Raw genomic sequence first — 16,542 nt, 5'->3', positions numbered from 1 at the left:
ACCTACTGGTTATAGTATAACAGTTGCAAAAAGAAATAATTTGTTTCAGAAGGCTACACTTGAACAGACCAAACGAAAGCTAAAATTATAATGGATTAGCAATGTTCTAAAGATACTCAAAACACAAAAATCCTTCTGAAATAAAAGAAAATCAGGTGTGACAGTTAAAGCAGAATTTGTGCCACTGGCCATTCTGAACCACCATTACAATATTTTCAAATTTGAACTTAAAATTCTCTTAAATATTTTTAAGTTATTTTAGTGACTTCAAGGCAGAATACAAATAAATTCTGCTTCTCAGGACTTGAATGGGAACCCAGACTGTAACTCCTTATTGAAGTATGAAAATTTCTCTCCGCTGGTTGCTAAGCTCAGCTTATCTCACCAGTCTCATTTGCTTTCTCAGTACCTTATTTTTCATGAATTTGGAATGACTACGGTACACCTCCATTTGCTTCATTTCCTCTTCACGTTCTTCTGTGCTCAGAGCTCCATTTGACTTCAACATCTGAATCTCCTCTTCCAAATCACGGAGGCCACGCTCCATGGAAGAAATTTTTGAATCCTGAAAATGGTTAGAAGAGAGAGATAAAGATACACAGTCAGATGATTTGTTAACATACCACTGGAGTAAAAAATAAAGGAAATAGTTTGTTGAACATGTACCTACCTGCCCTTGAAATTTACTCCTGAAGTTCCTAAAGAAATCAGCCTACACCTCTTTACACAGCATCTGCCTGAGTGCTCAGGTACTCATTTTTCAGTATTTTATACCTTCCAAGGGAAGCAAGAGTTTAGTACTGAAAGAAAACATGGCTAGGGGCATGGACTCAGTATATAATAAATAAATAAACAGGAGGAAAGGTTGCCTTGTAATGCAAAGCCAATATAAACCAGAGAAATTTAATTCTAATTGAATTAACAGTCACAGCAAAATGTGACTGCAAGAATGACAAAAAATGGGTTTGTGCTATTAGTGATTAAAGTGGCATCACAAATTGAGGACATAAAAAGCACCATAAGCAAAAAAAAGGATGGGATAATCTAGTTTTGGGTGGACAATTAGCTTTGAGTGGATAAAGCAGTAGAGGATCCTTCAAGTATTCTGGCTCATGTATACAACATATAAAAAATTTCCATGGATAAAAAAAAAATACATCTGGAAAAATAAAAAAGTCAATCTACCATTATCCTCATAGTTTTACAGAACGATCAGAGGTTTTCAATCTACTTGGTTTATGCATCTTTAGAAGTTTTATGTGTTAGGAACAACAAGAACAGGCTCAAGCAGCACAAAGAGCTTCATACATGCTCATAAACATAGATATGTATTTCTAAGTTGTAGTCTCTTCAAGCAGAGTATTTCTTTATTTAATTTCTCAAAAATATTTAGTCTTTCCTGAAATATAGGTAGGATTTGAAACTATGCTTCATTCTTTTGCAGCCCAAGCCTTCATTTTTTTTGTATTGAATAATCAAAGCACAGCTGAAAAGAAACAAAAGCCTGAAAAGATTTTAATGTATAGGTTTTCACTCATGAGGTAAGATTTTTCTAAAGGACCATCATGAAGATATAGTCAGATCTCCCGCTTAAGTTTTGATGCTTAAGTTAAAATTAGTAAAGCAGGCTTATGCAACAAAAAACTAGAGAGGTGGTAAGGTGAAGCATTATGTTCTAATATACAGCAGTATTTCGTTTCAGCGCTCACATCACTTCTCAGAAGTAACAAGTGTTTCTCTTTTGATAGTAAAGACAGCTTATTGTTACCAGATGGTCAATTAGTTTTCATTACTATGGACCACAAAGCTGACTAATAAAAGAAAAAGGGCAAATGAATGCCTCCAGGGTAGAAAGATGGGAAATGACTATGGAAAACATTGAGATGGAATGGAAAGAGTTGGAAGGGAAAAAAAGGAAGGAAAATAAAAGAAAAAGACATAGATAAAGGAGGGAGATAGGGGAGATATGAAAATGGAAGAGAATAGTTTGCAAAGATAGTTTCTATTTTTTTAACTGTATTTGCCCAAACCCTGTCTGAGGTACTTTATGGACCATACAGTATGAATCACAATTGCATAAAGCTGTGTAAACCACAGACTCCACTTGTGGCTTCGGAGCTCTTGGCAAATTCCCATTGTTCCATTAGATACCTGAGAATGCAATCACAAAGATGTCTAGAAAAGTTAAGTTTAGGATGACATAAAGACATCTTCCTAGCTACATGACCCATTTTAAGTGGGTTTTCAGTTTGCAAATGGCTAATTTTGTTGACACACAGAATGCAAAGCAGTATTTTGAACGCTGACATTATAAAAAGAAAGTAACCTACAACATTATAAAGACCTATTAATCCATCATTTCCAACCTTGTAATACAATGGACTCCTGCCTAACTGAAATAAAACTGTATATGCTGCTGCAGGCAGACAGAAGGCAGGTTTCTATTGCGTCATGAAGCAGCTCTGTCTCTTCACTCATCAATAATAAAAATAATAGATAATAAAACAGTATTAAAATATACTTGTTTTAAGTTAGAAGACTGACAGAACTAGATGGTATTTGGTAGAGTCACCTTTCATACGAAAAACCTGTTTTTCAGAGAACAAACTCTACTGCATGCAATTATTTACCTTCATCTCAATAACAGTTTGCAGAGCCTTTGTCTTGGCTGTGTCAGGAGCATTTTCAAATCGACGATGAATTTCCTGTATCAGCAGAAAAGAAAGCAAGAATTAGCCTAATGGTAATTTGTCCCACGTACCAAACACAAAATTATCATCAGCTTCTCTTTCTAATACGTAGCTGTGCTACGTATTAGAAAGAAAAAAAAAAGGAAAAAAAACAACAACAACAAAAAAACAAACCTGTTTTCCCTAACTTCAAAATTCATGTAGCTGAAAACAGAACAATTCTGAAGATGATTCTTTAAGCTTAAAAAGGTGAAGAAAGATCCAAGAGTGAAAAGTATCCTATTCTGAAGTGCCTGAGCTTCTGCTAAATGCAGTAAGTTTTATGCCCAGCTGTACCTGTCACATCAGTTGTACAGCCATCCAAGACTGTTATTGTAGGATAAAATGAAACTGCTTGATAAAAGAAATTAAAACAAATTCTTGTTAACTTTTAGAAACTGAATAAACAAAAGATACAAAGGTCAAAAAATAACATGCCAAAAGTCTATTTTGAATAACGTATTTATAGAACCATAGAATCTTCTAGGTTGGAAAAGACCCTTTCTTTTAGTAGTTCAATTACGTATTAGATAATTTTCACTTGTGCAGACATGGTCTCTGACCTGAGAACATAAAAGCAATTGCTACTAGAGAAATGGAATAAATGGAATACACAGCAGGAGAACAGCATGTCACTAAAGAGATGCTGACACAACAGTGTCTGCTTTTTACATTGCACAGTGTTTTCCCAAATAGAAAATTATTCTAAGCTTTTTCTTTGGAAGTGCCTGTAGCCCCACTGTCTGAAGTGATGCCTGGCACTTCGACAAAGGAAATGTCCTACTTCTATCATCTTAACTAATTCCATTGTGATTTGGATGACATAACCTGCTAAAAACAACACCTCCCACCTCTTGGCTGCGCAGTAAGGACTTAATTTTGGCAACATGCCTAGGATTCTAAACAGCCTAAAACCAGGGCTACTGGCAGACTGAACCTTGCTAAAACACATATTTAGGTGTGGCTGCTGAATGCAGTGCATAGATATCCTTCTTAATTGTGAAATACAGGTTACATATTTATCTTTCAGTGGCAGAATGGAGAAATACCAGTATGTCATACCTCTTATATATTCGTATTATATCGAGAACACACACCACACAGGTGAATGAAAATTCAGAACTTTGCACAATAATTAAAAATGTAGGGCCACACACAAATATCAGAATCAGAAAAATACAAAAATATTCTTTCATTCCTTGCAAGTCAGGCTTTCTGATAAAGCAACAAAGCATTATTCCTTTCTTCTGCTTTCACACATAAAAAACTTTCACATGTAACTGATACTGTTCTGTAACAGATTAGTAAACTTCAGCATCTTTTTACCTTTAAATGCAACTGACACTATTTTAACAAGGGTGGCTCAAATATATATATAGTGTTTTAATGATATGTTCAGTAATACCTTTACTTCAAAAAAAAGAGAAAAAAAAGGGAAAAAAAGTACTTGCTCCCCAGTTATGTGCATCATGCATGCTTTTCACTGGTAATTATCATTACTATTAAAAATACACGATATTTGTTTCTCAGTTTAGCCAGTGGGAACTTCTAGCCACCAGATATCATCACAACATTGTCAAGAATATTGAAAAATGCTCTATAATCCCTTTTTTGTTCCCAGTTTGATGCTTTAATACCCCACTATTACAAGCTAGTAGTTTCTACAATTCTTTGACATGAACAAGAAAAGCTGCAGGTGGAGGGACACCTAGCTACCCATTTGGCACTAGTGTTTCCACTACAGTTATACTGTGCCCTCTCTGTCTACAGTTTCAAAATGATATTGATATACTGAAGAGAGTTCAAAGAATGACTGCAGGAGCATAATCTGGGGTGGAGAAAGGAGGAACCAAAACAAATTTATTGTGCAAATTGATCACAACTTTAAAGTACTTTCACAGGCAACAAAACCTGAAAATGGGTCGTTCTGTCCAAAAATACTTTTAAGATTCAGTAACTAGAAACTGAAGGCTAGAAACAGTCAGAAGTTTTAAACAATGGGGCCACCTTAACCAGAGTGGGAGTTGATACTTCACCACTATCAATTTGTAACCAAGAATAGCTATCTTCCTTTAAAAACAAAACACGACAAAACCCTACTTCAAAACCAGATATAAACTAAAGGTATGAATCATATTACACCTGCCAAGTAGCTCTGCAAGGGACCACAGTACCTCTGTGAGAAACAACACTGTAATTTTCTAGTCAGCATAACTACACAGAACAGGTGATAAAACATACTAAGAACACTGAATATGTAAAGAATAGCTGTGATAGAATGATTCTAATACACCATAAATAAGAACAAATTCTGTGGGGATTTTTCTTGACTAAGGAACACCAAAAGAATTGAAAATGATACAACATAGTTTAGAATTGAGGGAGTCCTCAATATTTATCAGTATCAGCACTATTGCTTAAAAATATTAATAAATTATACACATACATAATAATGAGGGGAGGAATTTAATCAGAAACATTTTCTTCCTTCATAACCTGGCCATATTATTAATTGTTATTCCCACAGTTATTCCTGCCTTCGATTTTGCATGGGATTTAGAATAAATGTGAAGGTACACTTTTTAAGCAATGGTGTTTTTACAGTTGAGTAGTGTGCTTAAAAATACAGCAACTTATCTCTCAGTAGCACCACAAGATAAGCACTTTCCAAAGCAAAAACAGACATGCCTTCCATTTCCTGCAAAACCTACATAATGAGGAAGCACGTGCCACACTGAAAATAGAAAAATATGCTCTCATACATTAATTTCTTAACAAAAAAAAAAAAGAAAAAAAAAGAGAGAGACAAAAAAATATGTGCAACTAAAACCAGAGCTGTAATCCTGATTTTTTTTTTTTTTTATCTTAACTGGCATACCTATTTAACTGCAACAAAATGTAAATCTTACAAGCAAAGTAAAATTTCACAAGCATCCTTCAGTTCAGTGTTAACTCTCGTTATTAATTTTAGGAATTATTTAATAAATCTATAAGATCAATTTAATTTTTAATTCTGGTTAAGGACAAATCATCTCTGACTAACCTGATTTTCTTTTACAGTGAAGTAAATGACTGTGGTCAAATGGTGAACAGTGGGTGCTGCATGTCCTTCATCATAGCTTTCAAACAACCCCGAGACCAAACTGGTGAGATACAGACTGAATGAGTGGTTAAAAGGTGGGTGGACAATTAGCTGGACTGTCAGGCTCAAAGCCTGGTGATCAGCATTATGAAGTCCAACGTGCAGCTGCTTGCTACTGACAACCCTCAGAGGCTGATACAGTGGCTAATATTGTTCAGTGCCCTATCACAGAACATAGAATAGTTAGGGTTGGAAAGGACCTTAAGATCATCAGGTTCCAACCCCCCCGCCATGGGCAGGGACACCTCACACTAAACCATCTCACCCAACGTTCTGTACAACCTGGCCTTGAGCACTGCCAGGGATGGAACATTCACAATTTCCTTGGGCAACCCATTCCAGTGCCTCACCACCCTTACAGTAAAGAACTTCCTCCTTATATCCAATCTAAACTTCCCCTGTTTAAGTTTTTACCTGTTACCCATTGTCCTGTCACTGCAGTCCCTAATGAAGAGTCCCTCCCCAGCATCCTTATAGGCCTCCTTCAGATACTGGAAGGCTGCTATGAGGTCTCCACACAGCCTTCTCTTCAGACTCAACAGCCCCAACTTTCTCAGCCTGTCTTCACATGGGAGGTGCTCCAGTCCCCTGATCATCCTCATGGCCCTCCTCTGAACTTGTTCCAACAGTTCCATGTCCTTTTTATGTTGAGGACACCAGAATTGTACACAATACTCCAAGTGAGCCGTTAATGATCTGAAAGATGGGACAGGTGGCACCTTCTGCAAGTTTTCAGATTACATGAAATTTGGGGAAGACATGATTTGGGAATAAGCAGTGTGCCCTTGCTGCTGTTAAAAAAAAACAAACAAAAAAAACCCAAGAAAAAACAGTGGAAGAGCAGAGGATGAGAGAACTGAGTTTCTTCAGTTGAACAGAAAAGAAGGCTTGGGGGGATTCTCAATGCCCTCTGCGGCTATCTGACTGGAAGCTGTAGAGATGACAGAGACAAAAAGTCTTTTCAGAAGTGCACAGCAGAAGGATGATGGGCACCAGGCAAAAGCTGCAGCACAGAAAATTCTGAATCGCTAATACAGAAAAGATTTTACCAGAGAGCAACCAAACACTGGACCAGGTGCCTAAAGAGGTTGTGAAATCCCCATTAATTGAAATTGCTGATTTGAACAGAAGGTTGTATGAGATGACCACTGGGAGAGCCCTTCAAAACGTGTGACTCATTTATATAAATACCTTCACTACCTGGGACCTGAAGGTGACTGGGTAGTACTTCTTAGCTTCAGCATTTTAACCAGTATTTATCAGAAAGTGCTCAATACGAGTAACTTTAAATTCTATTTCAGAAACACATAAAACTGAACTTAAAATTTATGTATAATATGAGTCCTGTATAATTTATCTCACCATTATTAGAGTTTTGCTATGTAACAAAAACACAGTTACACAAGTTTGGAGCCAATAATCACAGTAGCTCCTTCAGAAATTATTTCTGTATTTTTCTATTTGTCATTTTCTGCATTTGCAAACACAATCAACATAATTTCTTGAAAAATAAATTGATTATATTAATAAAGAGCAAAACTTGGAAAGATTTGCTGAAAATTGCACACACATGCAGTGTACCAGCTGCTCTAAAGCTCAGTTATCCCTGGGTAGAGAAATTCATCTCCACGGTTTGCAATTTTATGGATACATTCAGACAGTGATTTCTAAATCCAACCAAAACCTCACATATTAGCAGAGTTAAGTTTGTTAACAGAGGCATCATCTAAAGTGAAAATTAAAACCCAGCTCCCAGTTCACCTCAGTATTCCAATCAGCAAAAGATAAAAGCAAAATCCCTCAAAACTTCAGCATTAGAGTCAAGGCAAGATAAAGATGAGAGACAAATTCAAACCATCCTATTAGTTTTAATAGCATGTCATTGTGTTCAAGTCTGACAGAAGTGTGACTCCAAAAGCTAAAGAAAAAATTAAAAATTAAAAAACTTAACATTAGAATCCTAATCATGTAGAACTTTATTTACGTATTATTAGTTCTTCATTCTTCCATTCCTCCCTCTTATTTAAGGTGCAAAAGCATGTATTTTCTATTTGAATTAGATTCCAACTTCTTAATAGCATTTTGTTTTCTTTTTTTTTTTCTACTGCAAAGTTTTACACTTGCAGAAATAAAATTCCACAAATTTCATGTTTACTGAAGAGAAGTGCAGGATAAAGGATAATATTAATATCTCCAAGGAAAGTACATCAGTCAGGAACAGAAAAGGCAAAAAACTCAATTTTTTTAATTCATCAGAATGATATCTCCTAGTATGATAGTAGTAAGAGCTCCAGTTACTAGATCTATCTACTCCAGAAACCTAAAAATTCTCTCGAAAAGTGTGCCTTATTTATGTTGGAAAACCTTGGAACAGGACAAAAGTGTTCTTTGAGGTAACTCTAATTGCTCCAATTAAAATTTCTAAAACTTTCTTTGAGCCTAGGGCAGCAAAGGGTAAGAATTATAGCACATGCATGGAAAAAGAACTTCTTTGCAAAACTTGTCACAGATAATTAAAATCTGGTCAGATAAAGCGAACAACCTTTCTCTTCACTGGACACTGTTCAGCAGTACTCTGATGGTATGTTTAGATGGCACATCCATCCTTTCTTACTGAGCTCCTTGCTGCTGCTGTTTGGCCATCACAGTATCAAGTTTGATAACCTAAAACTAAGTCAAGTATACGCATATTATAGCCTAATAAAAGCCTGTTCACTGCTTGTCTTACCCTAAGTGGAGACATAATAAAGAATGCTCACAGATATTTAGTGTTACTTCCTAGAATAAAGTGAGCACTGTCTGATTCAAAATAGCTACAAACAGGAACAAGTTCTTGTAATAAGGCCATACTAGATGACTGCAATACAGTTCACAAACAGGACTTTGTGGAGTTGCCATTTCAACAAACACAGAAGATGAAAAGAAACAATAGCTTTTTCTGCCATAGCCTCTTTCCTTAAGTTCACTGTAAATGTGTGCCCTTATGAATGACCCATTTCAGTGACTGCTTTACATACAAAACCACCCTTTATTAGTTAAGCATTACATGCCTAACTCCTTAATTCAGTTTTGCACTCAGCTGTAATAAAAATCCATCCTGTCTGAATGGGCCCAATTATTAAAAAAATAATTTAAAAACATCAAACCTGTAATGTACTACCAAACACGGGTTCTAGGACACAAAACGGAAAGCTACTGTTAGTTCTTTCCTTGTTCCACACCACTGTAACATTCAAACCTTTAACTTAGAACTGACTTCTGAAGAAACTTGCTAGGTAAAGAGTTTCTTCCTGTTTCCAAATAAAAGGCAATAGTCAGACATCTGTCCCAGTTCAGGGAATAACTGTCTAATTTTGTCTATCAAATCTTTATGCTGAACTATGTTGACATTCTATTACACTAATATTTCAATGAACACCTCACCCCACCTTCAGTACCTGCTTAGCCTCAAAGTTTGAGCCAACCACTCCCTTTTCCCATGAGAATGCTGCAGCTACAAGATCAGTAAGCAGATGGTTAGGGCCATGTACATTATCAGGACTCAGTTACACAGGACATGATGGGATTGAAGGCTTCATAGGTGTATTGGGTATATACCACTAAATACCACTAAGCATCTGGCTAATGAAAAGAAGAGAATACATTTAGGAACTTCCCTTCATACATCCTTAGTTCTTATGATTTGAGACATCAAAGTGAATCTCTGCCTGGGCAGGAGAAATGCAGTGGTGTATCAGTATATCTTGGAGACTCCAATTAGTATATGCCATAGGACTACTCTGAACAAAGATGTATTCAGCTTTCAGACCATGTATGTCCAGCAGCAGCCCTGAGACAAACAGGTCATCAGACAACTACTGCTGTAAAGTCTGTGCTGATATCCCTTGTGAAGGAGTAAGGAAACAGGACAACCCTCCCAAAGCTGTTTAGCAAATACCTAACAATAACAGACAGACAGCAGCTCCTTTTTGCTCCCTGTGGGTAGAACCAATACAGATAGTTTTGCTTTTCTCCTTTCTTCTAGGCAGATGAGAAATTTGGCCTAAGCTTTCTTCTCCAAAAATATATTCCTAAAGACAGACAGTAACAAACAAATTGAGAGAAAGCTTTAACCAAGTTGGTGTAATAATGTTGGACTGTCCTTACCAATCATACTTTGCCCATAGTACTCCATGTGTCTAGAACACCAGATGTGGATACAATCCACACCATATCATGCCATAACTTGCACTGACTTTTGGTCTATTACTCTGTTTAGCTGAGAAAAATGTTATCTCTATTCAGTGCATTAAAATGAAGGGGGAGAGCAGGGAGGTTGTAAAAAAGAGCACAGCAAGCTTCAATATCTTGAGACCTATGTGCTGTCACTGCCACCAGTGATAATCTTGCAACAGGTGAGTCTGGAACAATAAGGTGGCAGTTAATGTAACTTGGAAGCTATTCTGGAAGCTGTAGTCCAGTTGCTGAATTTCATCAAGCATTTCTTGCTGGTATGAGAGTAATTTTGTTTCTGAAAGTTAAGTTTAGAATATCAACAATACCATGAATCATTTTCACTAAGATTTAAGAGGAGGTATTCAAAATAGCAACCATCTTTTTATAAGCTAGGAAGCTGAAGCTTGTTTTCTAGGGTAGAGGAATGTGATGCAGTCACATTATCATCTGCTGAAGCCAGGGCATCCAGATTCATGTCTGTGTTCAGATGTTCAATGAAACATCTAATTTCTCATTATTTTGTGTTAATGAGAGACTGTCCTCTCTATCAGTGAGTTAGCAAATACATCTTATATTGGATACAGGATCTTTGCTATGGGCTTGTAAGGAAAGATTGCCTGAGTTCTCCAGAATTCAGGACATTTTGGAAAAGCCCAAGAGCGTCAAATTGCTTATGAAGATATCTCTTGCTAACTGCAGGAGAATCCATTTCATAACCTGGATATGGGAGACTGAGATAGTGCTCTGGGAGATGATCAAAGATATGCACTATCTTCTATACAAAGAAATTTGAGTAGCATTGGACATTTCAGTCTGGAAAAAAAGAAAACTTGGAAGAGATATGACAAATCTAAAATTGTGAGTGGCACACGGTCTTGCTGGTGACCATCCATCATTCCCTGTGTCATCCAGTGCCAGAACAACAGGCTGTGAAGGAAGCTACTGGGAGACAGGTTCAAATTTAAAATAAATGAGACAGTGTTTTTTCTGCAACAGAGTAGGCCTGTAAAGCCACTTACCAAATGATGCTGCAGCTGCAAAAGCTTACATGGCTCAAGAAGACACTGACTGTGTACTCAGATGGCAGATCCATGGAGGATACTAAACTGACAAACCATAAAAAGTTCAAGAAAACTCTCATCTGTAAAGAGATGGGGAGACGGGAGAGCACTACAGAGATGTATTGTGCTTGACTTGTTCTTACCCCTTCCTGGGTGTCTGCATATGGCCATTAGATGAAAGAGAATGCTGGACTAAAAGGATCATTGACCTGAACCAATACAGCTATTCCTTGGTTATGATCTTAGTAGAACCACAAGTGAGGGCTCTCTAAGATTTTCTTTTCCTTAGGAAATTAGTGCAATCTTTAGTACAATCACACTAAAAGTGATACGTGCAGAAATCAGTGAATTTACATTTCATTTTCAAGGTCAGATTGCTGGCCACTACACCTGTACTGTCTGTCTGAGAAATCATCTGATGACCTTGAGTCTCAACATCATGCTTTGAATTACGTGCAGGCTTCAGAGTTCAAAAAACAGATGGATATCTTTTTGCTTCAAGATGCAAATCTTTATTATTATCCCCAGGAAATAATTTTACCAGAAGCCTAGCACACGCATAAAGTCAGAAACAGCACTAGCAGATTCTGACATCTCAGAACTTGCTTTAACAAAGATGGTCAAAACACTATTAAAGTTTTTCTCAGTTTTTCTAATGTGTTAGAACATGAAGTATAAATGCTGACCTCCCAAGCACATGAAAATCCCTTTGAGATACTAATGCTTCCTTTAAAACGAGTATTTAAAGAAGAGTTTAGCATGCCTTTCTAGATACTGAGAATGCTAGATATAGAACCATCAAGATTGAGTTCAAGGCAGCTCCAAAAATTCCACAGTTCATATCTGGTGCAGCAAAAGGCTAAAATAACCTAACACTATGGAAATACAGATGAACACAGAAGATTAGCTTGAGGAGGGTGACGCAGACACACATAAGAGGTTCTGCACAGAGACAACTTCCAAGTGTGGAACAGGGATAGCTACTCTGAGCCAGACCCTGCAGAGCAGAGCAACTTGGTGCTCATGATGTTAGATGCAGTCAGCCACAGTCCAGAAATATCCCCTGATTTTCTCTGGACCCTCAAGCATGAGACCTGAGCTTCATGCAGACAAGCCTGACTTTAGTTAACTCAGTCTAGCTCAGAGCTCAAGGACAGCACAAGGGTACTAACCAAACCCTTCCTGATGTGACCCAGTTCCATAAGGAGATAATTTGATATCTCTGCACATGGCATCAAGTTTTCGAGACTACTAGGGTGCTCAGCTTTAAGGCTGGATCCCACACTGTATCAATAGCTTAAGCTACAAATTACAGCATACGCAGCTTACCCTTCTCAATGCATTAGAGCTGGGTCAGCATCGAGGATTAATTAAAGTGTTAGATAAACAGCACTTGATTTTTTAAACTGAGTAAGTCATCTCTACCTTCTCCAGAGAATTTTACACCACAAAGACTAGGATTTAAATGACTGATGATTTCCAGATATGTGTGAATGAAACAAGAATTCTTATCTCTCAACATCTACTCATCAGTAGCAGAAACAAATGTAAGAGCATTCCTAAAAAATTACACAGCTGCTGCCAGCTTTTCATTTATGTTGCTGGACTTAAAGCAGAAACAAATGGAAGGCATTTGGGGCACTTCCTGAAATAGATACAAGAATTGGAACAGAATTATCATTGGTTGCTAAATAAAGGAAAAACTAGTGTAGAAACTCTGGAACCATATTATCTTCACTCCAGACACTCAAGAGATTACTGCTCTAAAAAAAAGAAATCTGGCCTAAATCTGGCTCAGAAATGTAATGGGCCCTAGCTTTTCTTACATAAATGCTTGCAAGAGCACAAGTACAATGGGTCAGGGCATGTAAAACACATGAATAAGGGGTATTAAGAAGTATGTATTTTGTTCCAGTACTTAAAGAAGGGTACAAGAAAGCTGGAGATGGACTTGTTACAAGGGCCTGTAGTGGGAATAGCTTTAAACTGAAAGAGAGTTGATTTAGATTAGATATTAGGAAGTTCTTCATTATGAGAGTGGTGAGGCACTAGACCAGGTTGCCCAGAGAAGTTGTGGATGTCCCATCCCTGGCAGTGCTCAAGGCCAGGCTGGACGGGGCTTGGAGCAACCTGGTCTAGTGGAAGGTGTCCTTGCACATGGCAGGGGGTTGAAAATGGATGATCTTTAAGGTACTTTCCAACCCAAACCAGTCTATGATTCTGTGATTGATGTGTTGCAAATACTCATCTCAAAAAACTCTGTGTCTGACCTCGCTTCCCTGCCTTCTGAGGGAGGTGGCTTAATTCCTGTCAGGCTTTCTAAAAATGTTGAACCATGAAGTAGCCTTACAATGCCCAAAACAGGCCATCAGATTCACACACACACACATTATACATACATGCATAGCTATCAATTCATGCATTCAATCTACAGATGTATAATAATCTTTATAGAAAATTTTACGATTAGTGAATACACGCTTATACATACCTGCGTACGTACACAATACATAGCTTTTTAGAAGTTAATATTAGAACACTTTAGGAGGCAAATTGATAAGAGTAAAATACATTTAACAATATCAAGAAATTGACGCTGGCTACACAAGAAATCATTATTTTAGGATGATCAGTAGTGAAGAATGCCTGTCACTCCTCTAAGGTGCAATACAGATATAACAACGGGTTTTCTTCTCTGTTTTCAGAGGGATGGGGGGAAGGGGTTACTATGTGTGCAGCAGTGTCCCTTTAAGTAATCTTTCTTTTGGCTGTGCATCCAGGGCAGCTAACAGTTTTATCAAATACCCTTCACAGCAAGATGACTGTTTCCATGGAAACCATAGAGCAATCATCCATTACTCCTGCAAGGATTTCTCTCAGTTTTCACCTCAATACAGGTAGCTACTTTCTGTCAAACTACAACAGAATGAAACAATGAATTTTACAGTCTGTGTGACAATCCACCTCCAGAACCTCATACAAAGACTACAGGGAAAGTGGGTCCTAAATCACAAAACCCCAGAAAGCACACACACAAGGAAGCCTTGAAGAAGTTTTAAAACAACAGGGACAAATTCTGTCAATTTTGCAATGTGAAAATACAGCTTACGGAGAGGACAGGAGACTTTTTCCTTACAGTTGTGAAACGGAGAAGAGACAGAGAAGAGTTTAAGATTGGAGATGAACCCAGAGCTTGGTCACCTACCTCTCTCAGCATGTTGTTTTCTTTTTCCTTCTGTTCAAGAAGGCTCTCCAAGTGGTGCACGTGCATCTCTGCCTCAGCCAACCGTCTTGTTCGTTCATGATCTTCCTCAGTGGCTTTTGCTGACAGACCTTTACTCTGCAGCATCTCCAGCAGCTTTTTGATGGACTCATCACGTGCATTTAAGGTCTGTTTCTGTGTCTCAATACGCAGTTCCATCTCTTCTAAGGTTTTACGTAGCAGGAAGAGTTCCTTGGCCTGGCGTTCGTGCTCTGCATGAAGTCGTTGGAAGTTTTCCTCTGTCAGCTCTGCCACAAAGGGCTCACTGGTTCTAGTGCTGCTGTCCTGCTGGAACAGCTGGTTCAGGTCCCTCTGGATCCTCAGCTCATCTTGGAGAGCCTGAATAGTCATCTGCATATGCTAAAAGAACAAACAAATAAAATCAGAGGATTCTTTCCACTGAAAAAAAACAGAGAACAGCATGAGCCACATCAGTCCTCCTGAGCTACCAACCAAGAGGAAACTGCCACACCAACAGTCCAACCTTTTTTTTGTTTCTGAAACCAGAACTGAGGTGGGACTGGGTCACACGACAGAAACTTCAGTTCCCAGTGACTGTGAATACTGTAGGTTAACATAATGGGATAATACAGGGAAAGCAGAGTTTGCCTAGAAAAAAGTCCTCACTTCTTATTTAGATAAACATTTGTTTTGTTCTTGACAAGTCAAAAGTATTAAGACAATAACAGACTAACACACTAAACAAAGACCTGATGACCAGGAATAAGATACACAGACTGATACATCTCTACTCCCTTAAGATGTGCTTACAATTTAGTCTAAATGTGAACAAGTAACATGGACTGATTCCTGGGGTCTACCTTTGTATTATAAAAATCAGTGTCTGCAATAAAGCTACTTCCAGTATTCACTAGGACTAGTTAGTATTAGTTATAACCTATTACCAAGCTTGACACAGGAAACACACTGTTAAGGTCTATAATGTAAAGATGTTGCCAAATTAATGTTTGACATAAATACAAGTACTTCATATTTCACTCAAATATTTATGAAAAGATAAGACGTTAAAAGATCTGGGTTTAAGTATTACTTCAAGAATATATTTACGACACTTCTTATGTTAAATTCCTTGGAAATATTAAAAGCTGCCTGGAAATGGTCCTGGGCAACTGGTTCTAGGTGGCCCTGCGTGAGCAGGGAGGTTGGACCAGCTCATCTCCAGAGGTCTCTTACAACCTCCTCTATGCTGTGATTCTATGAAAAGACAATAGACAGAAGACACGGTGATATGGTTCAGTGTGAGGTGTCCCTGTCCATGCAGGGGGGTTGGAACTAGATGATCTTAAGGTCCTTTCTAAGCCTAACTATCCTATGATTCTAAGACAGTATTTGTAATACAGTTATTTATCTTTAACCTCTTTTAGAAACGTTAAAGATTACTGTGGTCATATAGAATGGTACATAAAAGCAGTCCAATCCTGTTTTCTTTATAAAGATCATGCTTTAGACTTTGTACTTCACCTTCTTTTGTGTTCTGGCCTAAGAAGAGGTTTTCAAAACTAAAGATGCTATTCCATAATCAGTTCAGGTAAGACCACACTGACACTAAAAGGAAAAGTCCAACTCTGTGTCCTTCCTTAGGTGGATAACATTGACAACTGGATCAAAACTTCACGTGGCTGAAATTCAGCCCCATCAAAACCAAACAAAATGACTTTCCAGCCAGATTTCTGATTCAGTAGATGATGCAACTAGACCAATGCTGATCCTGATGCAAAGCAGCGGTGTGAATGAGTGCTCAAGGAGCTGGTGGAGAAGAAAATGAAACCATCCTTAATACTATCAGCATAAATTTAAATCAGCTTAAATGCATAACTTTACAGTTGATTTGAGATGCTGTAATTAACCTTTATTCTATTTCAATAAAACAATATTTGGCAGTTACTAATTCTGATAATCTAAAACTACACTTCAGGTTATAAAATCTGTGATAACATAGCACAGGTAGGTGAGGGGATAATTAGTTACTCTCTTCTAAAAGGCACATTGTGTTTGTATATTGGTGACTGCTCAGCATAAGAGATGAAAAGAAATATCTCAATATGGATTTCGAAGACGTTTTTATAAATCACTTCTTTTTTTTAATTACAGATTTAAGCTTTCATTTATTGT

General features: G+C 37.6%; 1 protein-coding gene across 11 annotated transcripts in view; it reads right to left on the bottom strand.

Moving 5' to 3' along the window:
* ERC1 (ELKS/RAB6-interacting/CAST family member 1) overlaps nucleotides 1-16,542 on the bottom strand; it is a 296,380-nt gene that overhangs the window by 217,075 nt on the left and 62,763 nt on the right. For all 11 annotated transcript variants that reach the window (XM_062616671.1, XM_062616673.1, XM_062616663.1 and 8 more), the window contains exons 3-5: nucleotides 14,353-14,769; nucleotides 2,631-2,705; nucleotides 410-565 (exon numbers count right to left, since the gene is read on the bottom strand). In XM_062616671.1, coding sequence (XP_062472655.1) covers nucleotides 410-565; nucleotides 2,631-2,705; nucleotides 14,353-14,769 — 648 coding nt within the window. The remainder of the gene's footprint in view (nucleotides 1-409; nucleotides 566-2,630; nucleotides 2,706-14,352; nucleotides 14,770-16,542) is intronic.

Source organism: Pezoporus occidentalis, unplaced genomic scaffold, assembly GCF_034315485.1.
Source record: "Pezoporus occidentalis ecotype Australia unplaced genomic scaffold, CSIRO_AGI_Poc_V1 ctg19, whole genome shotgun sequence".
Lineage (NCBI taxonomy): Eukaryota > Metazoa > Chordata > Aves > Psittaciformes > Psittacidae > Pezoporus > Pezoporus occidentalis.
This window is presented reverse-complemented; position numbering and strand designations above follow the sequence as displayed.